At 44.0% G+C, this 17534-nt stretch overlaps 1 protein-coding gene across 8 annotated transcripts in view; it reads left to right on the top strand.

Annotated features, from left to right (window-relative positions):
* Positions 1 to 16494, top strand: part of TPD52L2 (tumor protein D52 like 2) — a 16809-nt gene extending 315 nt beyond the window's left edge. The window contains exons 2-10 of one of the 8 annotated variants that reach the window (XM_019548300.1): positions 47 to 165; positions 2438 to 2586; positions 3702 to 3761; positions 5292 to 5351; positions 8986 to 9087; positions 13072 to 13098; positions 13996 to 14037; positions 15388 to 15436; positions 15739 to 16494. In XM_019548300.1, coding sequence (XP_019403845.1) covers positions 47 to 165; positions 2438 to 2586; positions 3702 to 3761; positions 5292 to 5351; positions 8986 to 9087; positions 13072 to 13098; positions 13996 to 14037; positions 15388 to 15436; positions 15739 to 15834 — 704 coding nt within the window. In that variant the 3' untranslated portion in view covers positions 15835 to 16494. Of the gene's footprint in view, positions 1 to 19; positions 166 to 2437; positions 2587 to 3701; positions 3762 to 5291; positions 5352 to 8985; positions 9088 to 13071; positions 13099 to 13995; positions 14038 to 15387; positions 15437 to 15738 lie in introns of all 8 variants that reach the window. The other 7 variants (XM_019548299.1, XM_019548302.1, XM_019548301.1 and 4 more) reach the window with 7 other exon arrangements.
* Positions 16495 to 17534: the final 1040 nt, after the last annotated feature.

Genomic DNA, 17534 nt, shown 5'->3' with positions numbered 1-17534 from the left:
TGCTTCTCGCCCACGACAGATATCAACCTGAACTCTCCCAACAAAGGTCTGCTGGCCGACAGCATGACGGACGTGCCTGTGGAGAGTGCCACTGCGGCCCGCCCGCCTGCTTGCGAGGGGCTGACGCCGGCTGAGGAGGAGGAGCTGCGCACTGAGCTGGCCAAGGTACGGCGTGTGGTGCAGGCGAGAGCCCGGCCGGGGTCCCACATGCGCCTCGGGGAGCTGGGGGCGCGACCCCTTCCACCGCATGGCCCAGACTTTAGTGAATTGAGTCTGCTGCGAGGTGCTGGTGCCTCAAAGTTGATGCACTGCTTGTGCGCGAGCATCTTCATGTGCGTTTTAATGCACATTAAAGTGTCACTATAAAACAGTGCTTTTTACTTCATGTGCATTAAAAGAGGCTAATGTTCATTAAGCGTCGCTTAAAAACTTCTTAGCTCATGTGCATTAAGAGAGGCTGATGCACGTTGCCTATATCTTACAATGGAGGTACTAGATTTAATGCACATGACCTAAAGCATTTTAATGCACATGCAGCCTCTAGCATTTAGGGCACGTCTACACGTGAGAGAGGAGCAGAGGAAAAACACCAGTTGGACCCAGCTCGCTCCCCTTTCAGCCTCTGCTCCCTGCTACAGAGTGACATGGGCTTGTTTGTTACCTGTAAAAGATTGCAGGCTGTTGCCCACTGAGAAGGATTGTAAAGATGGGAGGCTGCTGAGACAGTAACAGCTCATTTCATGGGATGAAGGAAAGGCACAAGAGGGGATGGGAGTGATGTTGGAGGCTCAGAGCGAGTGCATTGAGGAGGGACACTGGGCAGCACACCGCATCCTTGGAGGTTTTTGAGACCCAGGTAGATGACGCCTTGGCTGGGATGATGTAGTTGGGGCTGGTCCTTCTTGGAGCAGGGGGCTGGACTAGATGTGACCTCCTGTCCTTCCAACTCTCATTGTTTGTGATTCTAGGACAGCGCCCACTGGCTCTTGAGTGAGTCCAAGGAATTAGCAGTCGCTGCCCAGTGAAACTGCCCAGAGACCTGAACAAACCAGGGACAGGAAAACAGTCCCACAGTTCCTGGCGGTCCTCTTGACCAGAGCCTTCTTACTGGTCAGATGGATGGCCAGCTTGGCTGGGGCCAGGAGGAGGTTGACCATGAGGTCTCAGGACTTGGTAGAGTTGTGGATGGGGAGCGTGGAAACTATAAGGTGCAGGGAGTTGTGCAGCCGGAACCTCAGCAACAGGTTCTGGAGGAGGTGGGGAAGGGGCTGCAGCCTGGCACGCTCCACATAGGTGTGACCAGGGTCTCCCTCTGCTTGTGGAAGGGGCTGGTGCGGACAACATGGACCTCCAGTGTGAGCCACAAAATGGCAGTTCTCTTATGTTCTTATTATGCTAACAGTAGGATGCTTGGAAGAGGCTATGTTGGCCTCGCTCCATGCTGTAGCATAAATGACCTGTGAGCTTTATAGACTGGGATGCATCTGGTGTTTATTTTTCCCCTTTGGATTCAATTGTAGCACCTTCCCAGAGGTGTCCTGACCTCAGAGGTTCAAGGAAAGCGATGGGTTTTCTCTCAACTCAGGTTGAAGTCTAGTTTCAAGTGAGTTTAGATGATGGACTTGTACAGGGTGTTTTGGATGGGGATGATCCTGCCTCAGGCAGGGGGTTTTAGATTACCTTTGGGGGTCCCTTCCAGCTCAACATCTCCATGACTTCTTCTCCATTCAGAAGAGAAAGCATTTCAAGTATGCGGAGCATGGAAGAGAAACTCCTTTGGAATAATGGCATTTAAAAGCATGCTTTTTTAAAACCTTTTAAAAATATTGTTTAGTTTGGAGTCTTTATTTGCATACAAAACAACAGAAAGAGGAAGAGCTGCAGCTGTTGAGTTGCAGTTTCTGGATGTGCTTTAGAGCCCTATTCTAATTCTGACTCAGGAGTCCAAGTGCTGTTTCAAAAATGCAAATCTGCACTGTTGTGGCTAGCTAAGATTTGTCAAGCATTTTGATGGTTGTGAGTTCAAGCAGAATCGAAACTTAGAAGTAAACAACAAGGAAAGAAGCAGTATTAAGAAAAAAACATGACAGAATTACAAAATAGACCCCATTTTGCTTGGAAGTAGGATTTGGCAGGGTTGTCAGGATAAGTGACCGTTGTTCATGGCTTCTGGTTAACCTTTGTATAGCTTCCTAATTTTAAATCTGAATGTTACTAGTATCATCCAAAATTATATTGTCCAAGATACTGAAATTTAATTTAATTAGTCAAGCTTTATAGATTTGAGGTTCTTGTTCGCGTTTTTCTCCAGTGTATAAATATCTTGATTATTCTGTGAAATATTAATTGGTAAGGGTCTTTTCATAGTTAACCATGGAACCAAACTCTTCTCCTGACACATTAAGACATCCCCCCTGACTGAGTCTTCTTTTTTTAGGTGGAAGAGGAGATTGGTACTCTGCGCCAAGTCCTGGCTGCCAAAGAGAGACACTGTGGAGAGCTGAAGAGAAAATTGGGCCTCACTCCCTTTGATGGGCTGAAGCAAAATTTGTCCAAGAGCTGGCATGATGTTCAGGTCTCCAATGCGTAGGTGTTTTCCATGACATGCATGAAAATAAGTTCTCTCCCTTCACTGAGAGGCCTGGAGGGACCCTCTTTGGGCAGGATGACTTGTGAACCAGCAGAAAATGTTGTTAAGCGAAAGGTACCAGAACTGACAGTTTCATGACTGTCTGGAAGATGAATTGACTGCAGCATATCATGGCTCCAAGGCTTTTCCTCTTTGAATGGTCCTGGAGTTAGTCCTTTTACTGGTAGAGACAATTATTTGTTTATGGGTTGGGATGAACAAAGGATGTTGCCTCCAGTAATTTCTTTATATTAGCAGAGGCTGAAAATAACTTTTGAAATGTGTATCCTGGTCTGTGCAGTTCTTCGTATGGCCCACCTGTTGGCAGGAGGAGAATCTAACTACAGTTGGGCTCTAAATCTCAGTGCCATGAGCACTCTGCCTGTCTTATTCTAAATGGGATATTCATTCCATTCCTTCCTGTAAACTTGGGTGAGTCATTAATAGTCTTGTCTCAAAATTTGCAGAGTATTCTCCAGAATTGCCTGCTCTTTACTTTGACATCTTTTTGAAGTTCTGGTATGTGTTTTGTCATATAACATTCCTTCAAGGACTGTCTGTTTCCTGCTTAGGTCACCAATTAGTTGTGTAGCTTGGAAAAAAAACAGCTTCTGAGGCAGAATTTCTTAATGCTAGCAGACTACATCCAAAGATGCAATACAATGAGGCATTTATGGCCCAAAAGAGGTGAGGTCACAGTTAGGTTTGTTGTGTCCCTGACCAGGTATTGGTGTTGAAACTGATTTCTGTTCATATCTGGATGCGTGAAGCTGTGCAGTAGAGATGAGTTCATGAATATAAGCCTGTGCCCAAAAGGAATGGATGTTTGAACTGAAGGGATACTGTTTCATCTGTACAGGCCTATGTTGCCTGTAAGTGGATTTTGAAATGATTTGACAGAGCTGTCAGTTGGGGAAAGATATTCTTCAGCTCTGCTTCTCGCTCCTCTTCCTTCCCCCACCCCAGTCCCTGTTCTTTGCTTCCCCCAGTAGCTAAAGGCTCTGAAGTGTCGAGTTATCTTTATTTTAACTTTCCCATCTGAGACTGATCCACTAACACTTTTTGTTTCTAGTTATATGAAAACATCTGAGAAACTTGGAGAATGGAATGAGAAAGTGACACAGTCTGACTTGTGAGTGCCCTTAACTCCTCAGCATCACCTTCTTGCTCCTGGCTTTGTTCTCCAACTTGTATTGCTCCTTCTTCTTCCAGGCATTGAGGGGCTGGGCATGGGGCACAAAGAGATCTTGCTTAAGGCTCTCGCTTGTAAACAGTGTACTTGACTTTCAGCCATAAGCATCCCTCTGTTTCAGGGAAGGCAAAAATAAAAGGTATTGCTCTCATTCCTGGCAGCCTCTTGCTTAAGCTGAACAAATTCCAATCAGTTACCACACCACTCTTGATGAGAAGGTTAAGCATGTTATTTATAAAATAGTTGCCTCTCAGTTAGCCCTTGTCAGGCAACATCTGAAGCACTGTTTTCCAGCTTTAATGCTACTCAGGCTTCTTCCCTTTTCTCTTGTAGAACATTTTGACAGACACAGTTGGGACTAGGTGACTGGATTAAGACTTCTGATCATAAGTGATGACAAAGGACTTGGATGTTTCCAGGGCTAGAAAGGACAGGAGCTGAGTGAATTCAGTTACTGGAAGCTGTTCCAAAGTTAGTGCGACTTTGTCGGTCAGGTTCTTTTGGACACCAAAATACATTGGCATGCTGTAAATTTCTGCTGGGTAGTATTCAGCAGAAATGCAAGTCCAGCAGACCGTAGGTCAGTGCAGTGGATGGCTTGCACCTGATTAGTTAGGTTAGCACTTCATTGGTTTATGGTTTTAAATAAATGATATGGAGTCTCCTCTTTGGATGTTAGGGGCGTTTTGTAAGTATTATTGTGCTACAGGCTCTGTGTGTGTGTCTCTCTGCCTTGTTAAAGGAAGTGCTAATTCAGCTCAAAGGAAACATGAGGAGAAAGTGCATATCCTGCTGCAGCTTGGCTCTGCCTTAGTAGGGAGTGACTACTGAGGCAAAGCAGAGGGGGTGTGTTTTGGAGGACGTGGTTTACCTGCTGTGTTTCATCTCCGTCAAATGACTTGTGCCATTGGCGGTATCAGAAGTTTGCAGGAGATGGTCTTTTACAGTTGTTTACATTCCTAGAGCATTGCAACCAGTGCTAATCCTCACAGCGCCTGGAGGTAGGTATATGCTGGTCCTTGAAGATAAGAAAATGGAGACAAAGCTCAGATGACTTGTTCAGGGTTGTGCCAAGTCAGTTTAGAGTTGAAGCTGAATTTGAAATTTGGCTTCTGTGCTCAGTGCTAAACCACACTATTGTGTAGCTGCCATGCACAGAGGGGAGAAGACGGTAAGAAGCGGCTCTCACAGCAGGCAAAGTACAGGGCTTGCAGTTTCAGTTGAACTCACCTGATCCCTTTAAACTTCCAGATTAGGTCATTGGAATCTCTCCCCTTGTCCTTAATGTTTTTGAATAAAGGATGTTTGTTTGCTGCTTACCCCCTATCTGGAAAGGTGGTTGCAAGAGGGGATAGTTTTCAACCAAAGAAACAGAGCGTTATGCAGAGGCATTAATGATGTGGAAAGTCAGGAAGGAGAAAGCATTGTCATAAGTGTTGGCAACTTTTCTAACTTCCATTGTGTTCATAGATATCATTCGGCCAGCAGCACATTGGAGGACTGGAACGAAAAATTAACCCAATCAGAAGCGTGAGTGTCATAACCTTTGGTGTTAACCAATGTTCCAAAAAGCATATTGCCACTAACACTGCCCCAGGCTCACGGCTCTTCTGCTTTGACTAGTCCTGTAATGTGCTACCTGTGGAAACCCTTCTTACCCTGCAAATATCTTTTGGGAACCAGCCTGTCATAGATCTTGAATTGATTCATCCGAGTGACATTACCCTCGGACATTTGTCTGTAGACCTAGGTGATCCCATGCAGTGTTTTGGAGCAAAATGAACCCTATGTACTGTACTCAGCTGGCACTGGGTTTTAGTTTCAGCTGAGAGGCCATGGCTTGAAGAGATAAATGAAACTATTTTATTCCTAAGGATGGGAAGGATCAAGGGATAATTGCATTGCATTGTGGAGAAGTAGGTGCTGCTGTTTTCCATGTGACTGGTGCACTCTGAATAACTAGGGCTTCTGTTACCAAAACGTACCATTTTGGTAGCACCAACTGGTATTTAAAAGGCTGAGCTTTATTGTTATTATACTCCCCCTGTTGCTCTTAAGTGGTTCTTTAGTCAGTTTTCTGGTATTAAGCTCAAGTAAAAATATGCAGAATAATAAAGAGCTTGCGAGTCGTGTTTTCATACACTAGCTTGCATTAGCATGGCATGACCGATTTGAAAGTGTGCCTGCAGAAATAAATGGTTACACTCAACTCCCACATGGTCCTGGTAAATAGCTGCCTTCTTAAGTTTAACTCAGCTTAGCTTGTATGATAGTTGTAGCAGGACAGATAATCCAATATTACCCGCTTGCACATTAGCTTGACTATAGGATTTCGTACTTGGTTACTTTTTTGAAGTTGTTTGGAGTGGCATTGCAATTTAAACTATGCTGTTCCTCATTAAGTTGCCTGAATTCGCTGTGAATTTTAGAGGAGACTAATTGGCATATTGTAAAAATGTGATCTTAGCCCTGCTCACTACACTTTTTAATAGGATTTAAGTCAGTAATGGAACTTTTAGGTAGAAGAGTGGAGTGAAGCAACTGGGAAAGATGGGGAGTGTCTCCCTTGCATCCTAGTGGTATTTAGATAATGACAGGGTTAGGTCATGGGTTGCTTCTAAGTTGCTTGTTGTACAACTTGGCATGGAATTTGATCTCTTTTGTTGAGTCTAATTATAGTAAGTGGCAGTGGGTGTGTGGCAGTGTAAATCTAGTTCATTGTCAGGAGAAGGATGGGAAGATATGTGGTTCTTCTTTCCAGGAGGGCTGTCTGCTTCCCTTTTAAAGAAGATAAATCTTCTCTGCTGCTTTCCCTGGTAGATACCAAGTGATGTTCTTTACATGCTAGTTAGTACGCAGGTCAGCTGAGTAACTTACTTCCTGTAATATTTTTCTCTGAGAAATGAACTTGGAATAAAAAGCTTCTGATCCAGTCTACTTCCTTTCAGTCCGTGATAGGTGCCAGGAAAAATGCAGCAGGAAGTCTGCCTCTGTAGAGCTGTCAGGGCACAAGAGGAATGATTCAAGAGTTGTTTACATCTTGAAGAGCTAAGGCGTGCTAGCCTTCCTGCTGGGTTTGGCACTTACTGCTAGCCAGCTAGACCTAAAAAAAAAAAAAATAAAGTTGGGGGTGGGGAGGGGGAAAGAGGAGGCTAAAAAGTATGATACACAAGGCATTCTGGAAAACCAGTGCAAACTTCTACAGTATTTTGATCCAGGATTAAATAAATGCCAACAGTCAGATCCAGGAATTCCAAGGCCACGTTATTCCTGGCAGGCTTTTGGGGATATTTATGCAAAATCATCTTCTGTTGCCCCATTTCATGAGCTACTGTGCTGCACAACTGACAAGCTCCTTGACTGAAATAGTAACCTACCTGTGACACTGCTAGTGCTTTTCTGCATTGTCATGTCTCCCTCTAGTTACTTGTCCTTCATAGAGAGCTTAGTTTGCGGTCTGAAACCATGTGTTATAGCAAAAAGGTACCGCATTATTATTATCTTTTTTTTTTAATTTAGGGTCAGCTCAGGTTTTATACATGAAACGCGTGCATTCAGGTATTGCATAAATGTTGTAAACTAAGATTGGGGTAGGTAAGGTTATTTGGGTAGATGTGATAGCTTTTCTTAGCTCAACTGAGAGTTGGAAAAATGTTCTTTGCAAGGTTTTGGGCACAAGCACCCTTCTTCTGGCATAGGGAAATCTCCGACCAGCAGAGACTCCCTATGCCTGAAGAAGGGCGCTTGTGCCCAAAAGCTGACAAAGAACACTTTCCAACTACTCAGGTGGTCTAATAAAAGATATCACATCTACTCAAAGAACCTTGCCCACCTATGTCTTTAGACCGACACAGCTACAACCGAAACCCATGCAAAATAAGATCAATACAGTTTAGGACTCTTGAGTCATGTTGTGTAGGAGGTGTAGGGGCTTTTTTGTGTACAGTCCAAAACTGACTGAGGTTGGTGCAAGGAGAGACCAAATTGGTTACTATACGTTGGGTAATGTTACAGAACAGGAATAGCCTGTTCAGCAGAGAAATGCAGTTTAGGAAGGATGGACTACATGGAATTCAGTCCCAGGTTGGCAGGTGACGGTGAGTTGTTTGCTATAGTGATGTATTACAGCTGATGGCATATCTGGCACCTGCTTTTCTCTTAAAATAAATCGGATTGTGGAGGAGCATATTAACCTGAAAGACCTATATGCTATCAACTGGATTTTAAAGTGCAACTGTGCTCTTTTCCCCACTTCAGCAGGAGAGGGTGATACAAAGAACAAAGACGGTCTTTAATATGCTGCTTCTCACCTCTGCACTTCAGAGAGATGAGGGATTTCTGCATGGCCTTTACTTAAATATCCTAGTATAAATTATATAGGAGGAGGCCATAGAGCCAGATGTTAACTGCTAGCCCAAGAACAACTTGTAAAGGATACAGTTGTGGGGATGCCTTGGCACATTTGGTTCCAGAGCTTGGCTGGGGGCGGGGATAAAGAAAGGTTAAGTGTCTCTTTCTCCAGTCCTCTGAACTTATTAAATGGATCTGTAATGAAATGGAGGTAAAGCTGTCGGACTTGCTTAGCTGTGGTTAAAGGTAACTGATGGGAACTTCTTTTCATGTAGATGCTAAACTGCAGTTGCAGAGGAGATGCTAATTTTTGCAACTCTTGTCTGTGCAGTCAGAGGTTGATATGGCCAGTCTCTTCAGTTCCTAATACTGCAACAAGTGCATTTCTAACCTTTAAGGCTGAAAGCTCATATTTGGAACAGCTTCCTCAGTGCTGAAAGGAGGAGCAACCCTTCCTAAAAGGAGTAAAAGAGTTGTGGAACAAAATGTGGTACTCAAAGTAACTTAAACCCCACGTGGAGAAATTAGAAATTGATGCACACTAATATAGCAACTGTGGTAAAGAATCTGAAGCAAAGGTAAAGAAATATTAAATCAACTTGCATTGTCTTGCTACAGTTCAAAGCCATGAGTCTGAGAGACAGTAGAAGGGTAGCTTTCAGCCCTGTAAATGCAGCTTACTAACCTAGTATCTTGCCTTCAATGTGGGCACCCTTTCCAAAATGCTGGGATGTTTCTCGCTTTCCTGCTTGAGATTTTACCCCTTAAGTTAACTTTTTGTGTCTTCCTCTCTTCCCCCCCCCCCCCTTCTTAGTTATAAGAAGACTCAGGAAACCCTGTCTCAGGCAGGACAGAAGACTTCAGCTGCCCTTTCTAACGTGGGCTCTGCTATAAGCAGGAAATTTGGTGACATGAGGTAAGATCTCCACTTCCTAGTGTTTGGGGTTCAGAATTTTGCAGTGTGGGAGACCTGAATATTTGAGATTTAACAGCTGGGCTTTTCCAGTTATATATATATGTGTGTGTGTGTGTATATATGTATATATATATTTTTAAGGTGGGTTTTGTCACTGATTGCATTTGATGGCTATTCCACATAACCTGCTATGTCTTGCGTGTTTATCTAAGCTCCCCCTGGGCCGAGTGTTCCAGAGCATTTTCAATCCCTGGTCTTTTTATCTTGCTCCACACTGACAGAATAGTTTTAGTCTTTCCCTTCAGAGGGAGGAAGTATTGCATTTTTCTTTGCAGCTCACCCAGTCTGTTTTCAGGAAAGGTTTAAGGGGTGGGCCAGATCTTAATTCATCTACTTGTATGATGATGCCTTTTTGGTTGTTTCAGTGTTGAGAGTTAAAATGAATCTAACTTTTTTCTCTAACAGATGCAGAAAGCTCTGATAGGGAAAACTGGCCATAGTACATCGTGCATCAAAAGCAGGGTACATTGATTCTTTAAAGGGAAGAGTAGCACTCCTTATTAGATATGGCTACCTACCATGCATGTTTGCAGGGGTGGTGGTAAGGGAAGTGGATTGTCTCTGCCCTGGACTTGCACGCAGAGACATCCTGATCATTGAGTTGTGGGTACCCAGGAGTGTGAATTCGGAGGATTTTGGCTCTTCTAATGTTTTTGTGTGAAAATGGGCCTGCATCTCCAGATGTTCAGTTGCTTCATTTTCTGCCAGAGCCTTCTGGTATGAATTAAACACGACATGGAGGAAAGAGCTGTTCAAAGGCCTTCAGCTGTTAAAGGAACCATACAGAAAAATGCATGTAAAACATAATCTTTCCTTAAAGCTTTGCTAAGTCCCATAACACTCTCGGCATATACCAGCTGCTTAACTTTATTCAATGACTTTTTATTTATTAATGTTGTTGACAAGGCTGTGGCCAGCGTGCCAGTGTTCATTTGGGTATTTGCTTTTCCTAGAGATTTCCCCCTTCCCCTGTGGCTGAGCGTACCTGGGTGGTAAGCACTGGATAGTCTCTGATCACATAATACTGGCTGGTCTAAACTTACCTTCAGTTGTACACTGTGTTCTTGGCAGGGCAGTATTGGTGCATATCTTGAGTTTCTTTGAGTTTGGCAGGGGACAGTTTCACTCTAACTTCTAATATCCAGGTATTGTGTTGTCCCGTCTGTCCGTCCCTGCCCTGGAAACTCCTCAACTTTGTGTTTCCTGCTATTTACATTAGTCTTCTACCACCTTAAACAAGCAGGTTATAGAGGCTTTTGCCAAGTAGTAATCTCAATAAACGGGAATCTCTCTAATATTGTTAAATTATGCAACCAAACATGGCAGGTGTAGCAAGAGAGAGGTGAATTCTGCCTCTCCAAGACCTCCCACATCAGAGTCTACATGGGAATAAATAGCAATTAAACCAAAAAGTGCCTAAACAATACAAATGAACTTTGCACTTGCAGCATTGTTCAAAAGAGGTAAAATGAAAAATACTGAAGAAAGATTCCTCAATCTATGTGCAGAAAGGCCACATTTGATATGCAAAGCATGTAATACAAATTTAATCAAGAAAGGGTCCTTTAGTAGTAATGGTTCAGCATTGGAAATGCTTTGTATTTCTGATTGTCCTGGGTCAATATAAAAATATTTAACTGTAGTGTTTTACAGTTATTATCTGCAATGACAATGAAGTGAGGCTGGGCAGCTTCTGCCAACGGTACCAACGGCATTACTAGATAAGTCGTCGGGGTTTGACATGTGCACACCCTATGAAGGAATATGTTATTGGAAGTAAATTTTGTGCCTTTCCTTGAAGACTTAAGAAAATGAGAAGTTTCTTTGTTCTCTGGGTGTACAAATAGCTCTGCCTGGCCTCCTCGGCTGTATTCCAAGCAATATTGTCCTAAGACTTGAAATACAGAATTAATTGGTTTGTTCAGAAACTGTCCCTCCATGCTGACCTGGAAGCTGCTGCTAAGTGTGATTTGATCAGAGATTATTACATGGAGTGAAATAAGGATGTTTCTGCAGTGAGACTTTTTTTTTCTTTTTCCTCCAAAAGGATATGTTCTTTACCCTTCATAAATTGCAGCCCTAGCCTCTAACTGTAATTACTTAAGTTGTCATAGGGCTTTCTCTCGCTCTGTCACTCGCACTTCAGACTTGGGATCCAGTCCTCTATTTTCTAGTCTGCTGGAAGTGTTGAGATAACAGATGGGATTTCCCTGTCTTATCTGTCTGTGATGGCTGAAGCACTGGAAGGTGTTTCTCTGTTTGGGGAGAGACACTTCAGACATATAGAGGACTTGGCCCCAGTCCCTGTGATCAAAGTTTTTGTTTTTTGTGGGTTGTTGTTTTTTTTAAATTTGAAACCCTCGGACATCAGGATATATGTTAGAAAAATACCCCAGGGGAACGAGTAGTTCCTGTGCACTGCCTGGATTGCCATGAAATCCTACGACTGCTGAATGTGGTGAACTGTAGAGCTGTCCTATGCCACTTTGTATGAGAGAGCTAACATGTTGTGCTGGCGCATCTCCTTATCTCTGAATTTATTCCTCAGGGTGGCTGGCTTAATTCATTGGAGGACTGTTTTTGCAAGTCTTTAACCAGTCAAACTTGCTCTGTTATCTCTGCTTTCAGTTGACACATCTAACGTGCATGCTTGTCTGTTCTTACTTTACAGCATTTTACTGCCTTGTGTGACTAGTAAACCCAGCCTTGAGCGTGTTCTTGTCCTCACCTATGAGGGCAACTTTAAGAAGCTGTATTTTCTATTCTTTTTCCATTGCACTGTGAAGGAAACAGTGCTGTAGTAGCTAATACTGCAAGTGCATTCATTTTTAAATGTTCGCTTGAGCTGGCAGCAGGGCAGCTCCAGATTATAGAAATTCAGGAAACTCTTTATGAGTAAAGAGCTGTGGCAGCCATTTGGCAGCTCTCTAAAAGTTTGGTCTTGGGTGCTGACCAGGTGGAACCGTGCTTGTGGTAATGAGCACGGTGGTGCGATGCATGAATTGGTCCATGCTCCTCTGCTTCCTGCAGGAATGAGATGCAAGTTAGCTTCTGCAAACTTAATAAAGACCATGGGTCTGCCTGTGTGTGTGTGTGCTGGATTGGATGACTGGTTGATGACTGACTGATTTCTGGGGTTTTGGTGTAATCAAGGCCCAATACTACCACCTGGTAATCTGGGTTTAAACTGTGTGGCAAGACTACCTGCCTTGTGCACAGATGAAACTCTGGCAGCTGTATCTAAAGGGAATAAAAGACTACCCCTTCCTGTAGAATAGCCTTGCTGGTACCTCTCAGTAAACGAGTATGCTGTCTCCATGTTGTCACCTGGGGTCAGCAGCCTGTAACTGCTTTGCAAAAGCTGGCAGAGAGGAGGCTAGAAATGGTGGTGTTTGAGTAGCAGGTAGTTTGTCTTGCCAGCCAGGGATGCATGGGAGGCAGTTTGGTATTACATTTTAAGTCAGGATTTCTTGCACTCTTTGGCTATGGCTGCAGAATATCCCTGGACTTCAAATAAGACCATTGCAAGGCTAGCAATGCTCTGTTCGAATGAGAGCTCAGAGGACTCTGCTCTGGGATGGGAAGAGATCTCTAACATGGTAAAAGGGGTTTATAAACTGTCAGGGACTAGGTCCCATGGTGCTAGAATTGCAGTCTGCTCAGTATCATGGATATAATTTTAGTGTTAATGCTGCTAGTGTTAACCCTTGCAGTACTCCCTACTGAAGCTCTCATTGTGAGCATGTAGTGTGAAAAATGCTTTTGTGTGAACTGCTTGCTTTCTCTTGACAAAGTTGCATAGAGCTGGACTGTTGCTCTCAGGCTTTGCAAGAGTGGAGGGCAGCTATGGTGGGGGATTCAGCTGGACAGCTGTGCCAAACTAACTTCTTCCTTTTCTCTTCTGCTGCTGATGGGTTCCTTCAGGGCTCATCCCTTCTCGCATTCGTTTAGGTAAGACACTAATCACGGTTGCAGAAGGAGAACTATTAGTGCTGCTCATTTAAGGGGTGCTGCGTAGCTGAAAAGGGAAGCTGACCACGCAGAGCGCACCCGTACTGCAAAAACAGATGAGCTAGGGAATTTGGTTGCAACATGTGTCCCTGAACTGGCTTTATGACACAGTTGGGGTTCATTGTGCAGGTTTAACTTCAGCCCTTGCAATAGCACTATGAGCCCCCTCTACTTCTTTATTCCTGGTGTAGCTAGGAGCAGAAACCATTTATAGCAGTTCTTCATTTGAAAGCTGTCAGCTGCATGCCTCTACACAGTGCCCACAGGGTGCTTATTAGATCCTTCCGCATAGCCTGCTGGTTTTGGGGATTATCCTGTTTGTTTAGCAACCTAACCTGACAAACCTTTTAATCTTAAATACATTCTGTCTGCTGGTGTAACTTGGTGGAATAAAGCCAATTGTAGATCTTCTTAGCTTTTAGCTTGTGGTGCCTGTGCACCAGCTCTCCAAAATCCAGTCCTTCGTGGTGGGGTCAAATGCTTTAATCCTGAAGTCTTGGTGCAGCGTTACAGGTCCTTTTGTGGGAGGCTTTGCTCATGGCAGTAGAAGGAGCCAATTTGCCATAGTTCAGTTGTGGGGAAAGCTCCTAAACAGTGTTCTGTGACTTGCATGTTCTTTATTAGGTAGTTGGGGTAAGTATCTTGCCATTTTAAAGAACCAGCCTGAGCTGTAGTATGTGAAGGGGTGGCAGGAGGGGGTTTTGACTGCCTCAGCTTTTAAAGTTGAGGGCAATAAGCATTTGGAAACCAGCAGCACATGCACGCACGTCTTGCATTATGTCCAGGTTGAACTGACTGCTAACCCTTTCCTCCTTTGCTCTCCATGCTTCCGAGTAGCAGTTACTCCATTCGCCATTCGATAAGTATGCCTGCTATGAGGTAACGTAGTCCTGGATTTCACAAGTGGGATAGGTGGAAGATATGTAGTTAGTTCTCTCTCCTTTGGGGACTTTAAATGTAGCTGCCGCTTTATGTAACTGCTTCATTTCTGTTCAAGTCTTAACTTGGATGCAAGTCAAGGTCTCAGACAGCTCAGGACTTGAATCTCTGTTGCATGGATCTGTAAGCTTACGAATGGCTCTCTTATGGCCTAAGTAGGTGAGATTAAGATAAAAACAGTAATTTTGTGTGGCTGTGGTTCTCAAATGTCTCTGAAGAGAATTAGGATGCTCTTCCTCCAATTGCAGCACAAGTATGCATGCAGCAGATGGTTCGAGCTCTGATCTTCCACCTAGCCCTGGTTTGCAAAGTAATGGGTTCATCCCAGAATGGTAGAACGCGATTGACCCTGCATGGCGAAACACTGGCCAGAGCTGGACTGGGTGGAGGTCTGGTTTCCTTTATAGTTGTTCCAGTGGGCTCTGTGACATCCTCTTGTTTCTCTCTTGCAGACTCAAGCAGGCAAGTTGGTTTCATGGGTGCAGATATTCAAAGTGAATCCTTAATGTCGATATGCCTTGGAGCATTTTTCTCACTTGATAATTGCACACTGTAGTCCATTGACGAAACAGCCCTGCATGACTCACTCTTGACTCAACAGTGGAGAATACTCCTACTGAATCGCTCATGACCTTGAAGCTGGGAGGCTAAATTTGTTAGACAGTTGACCCAAATTATTTGCTCGCATCTGTTTGTGAGTGTATAACTGAGGGTTGCTTCTAAAGCCACACAAATGACTGCTCTTCGCCGGTGGTCAGGATGGGCTTCTGATGATATCACTGGGGTGATTATAGCTCTCTGCAGTCCTTCCGTAGAAACAGCCTTTTCTCTCACTTGAACAACCTGTGATGTGTGGAGCTGTAGGACTCATTTCAAGTCTCTGTTGAGCTGTCCCTGCAGACTAAGATTGGGTTCCTTTTAACTAACAATGTCTTGTGAACTTGTGAGGGCTGGTTTCACTGCCATCTAATCTGTAGCCCACTGATCCGTACCCAGCTTGGGCTGCCTTGTAGGCTTTTCTTAGGTTAAGTGACCTTTTGTTCGATTTGGGAAAACCGTGCGGTGTAAATAATCTGCTTTCCAGAACTTGTACACAGTGTATGTGCTGTTTCCCTCCAACCTGAGCTGTGTGAGCATTCAGTAGGATGTGTTCTGTGTACTGCTGTCCTTGTGAAGGCTTCTTGGCCAGTCAAATACAACTCCAGTTACAACGTATTAGTTGCCTGTCCAAGTCAAGAACAGGCTGTTCCAACAGCTTATGTGACCTTATATTGCCTTTTTTTCTTCAAGGAATTCTGCAACCTTCAAGTCATTTGAAGATAGAGTTGGGACCATAAAGGTAACTATCTTCTTCCTAAGTGTGCACACTAAGCAGATCCCTGGCAGGAGTTTGTGTGAAATGGCTATTGCACTTGAAGTGTTTAAAGGGGCACCAGTGTTTGCAGAGAACCCTGGTGGGTAAATCGCAGCTCACACAGTAAGGTCCCTGGTATTAAGAGTTTATAGTCTCTGAGATTTGACACAAGTCACAGGAGATGGGTGGGGTGGGTAACAATTGGCTGTATTTTATGCTCCTTCGAGAAACAGTAGCTGATCCAGTGTCCACCTCGTCATCTTAAATAGCTTCTCTTTCCTTTTCAGTCCAGAGTGGTGGGCAGCAGAGAGAACAGCACTGACGGCCTCCACTCCCCAACAAGCGTTGGAGATAAACCACCACAGGACAACGCTCCTTTCTAAACCCATCGCATGGCTTTGCACGGCTGTGCACAACTGCAAGAGTGAACCCCTCTAATTTTTCATCACAGTAACAACATGCAGATAAGGGGAGGGGATGAGCCCCACTCTGAAGAGAGAGATCTGTACATCAACACACAGACATTGCTGCTGGGTTCAAGTCAAATAAAGAGAACACAAAGTTTTGTACACAACTATTTTACACTAAAGTTTGTAGATGAAGTGCATCACTGTGCTGTCCTCCTGGGAGAGCACTTAAAATGGAGTTTCCTCAGTGTAGTTCAGAAGCGTTCTTTTTGGCACAAGTTGCCTGTGGTCCCCAGTCAGAGATGTGGTCTTCGAGCTGGGGAAGTTTTCGGCCCACATGAGGAGCAGTTATGGAAGAAGCTAATTGCACAGGAGACTTAAATCTTCCATTTCTGGTTGTTCAAAATCATTTATGGCAGTAGTTGGGTCATCTCCCTCGCTTCTCCCGTCACTGCTCCCTCCTGCTATCCCAGAAATGGTGCTGGAGACATGAATGAGGTAAACAGTTATTTTCTCTGGGCTCCCAAACAGGAAACTTGGTTTAGCAGCTGCCTCATTACACTAATGCTCTAGCTTTAACAAAACTAAAATCTTTATTTTTAAAAGCAATGGACTTCAAAAATGAAAGCTGACCAGGGGAAAAGAAAAAGCTTTAGCATCATATTAGGGATATATTCCCCTGGACTCTGAAGCTGAAATGCAAGCCTTACATCACCTTATGCTTTACTTGTTTATAATCTTTTTATATAGAGAGAACTGTGAGGGTTATCAAGTTGGGTTTTGAGCACTGGAGTTTTGCATCATACAGTAGTAGCAGCATGCCTATGTGCCAGTTATTGTGTTCATTTGAAATGGTGCACTCTGTTGCTTCAGTGTGTAAAACTTGCTTCTCTGTCCTTGATATAAGCCTGTGTTCCTGGAAAAGAAGGCTGCTAGCAGTGTGGATTAGGAAAGGGCAAAGGTGTTTGTAGCAATATGGGCACCGTACTGGAGAATCCCTTCTCCGCCTCACCCCTGTACGGGCTACGCAGTTTGGAACATCCTCAGTGTGATCGCACATTCTCTTGGCTAATATCCCCACCTAGAATCGTTGTTTACAGGAACTGGAGAGAATACTGGAGACTGACCTCTTCCCAAAGTGTCTGGATATGATCCTCTTGTGATGTCCAGCACAGCTGCTCAAGAGCTGTAGAATTCAAGGTTACCTTACAGTGGCCTGATTTGAACCCAGGCAAGAGGTGCCTCCACATCAGACGTACCTAGAGTGAGCAATTCTGTGCCTTAGAGGCGAAGTGGGTCTTACTCAGGTCTTTAGGTTTGCTTACGTACATATCAGAGTAGTTGTGATGGCTTGTTACTCTAGTGGAACTAAACCTTACTCAACCCTTTAGAGAAGCAAGTTTTGACACTTACCTGCTGATTTAATAATCCCAAAACCCACCCCTGGTCCCCCATTTTGCAGGTGTTGTGGGAGTGCTATGACATGTTACAAGGCAGACGTACTAGGAGCTAGGCAGAGTGTAGAGTTTCATTACCAGGGTTTATTGTTTTGTGGCTAAACCTTGCCTCTGAATGGGGGAGCAGTATCGATTAAAATGGGGACTGCTGGAGTTTAGGTATTGAACTGTTTCTCTTTACATGTGAATATTAGGGAAATTTGTCAATAAAGCATTCCT

Source organism: Crocodylus porosus, unplaced genomic scaffold (genome assembly GCF_001723895.1).
Source record: "Crocodylus porosus isolate Cpor-Errol unplaced genomic scaffold, CroPor_comp1, whole genome shotgun sequence".
In the NCBI taxonomy this organism is placed as follows: domain Eukaryota; kingdom Metazoa; phylum Chordata; order Crocodylia; family Crocodylidae; genus Crocodylus; species Crocodylus porosus.
The sequence above is the reverse complement of the archived record's forward strand: the minus strand, read 5'-3'. Positions and strand labels throughout refer to the sequence as shown.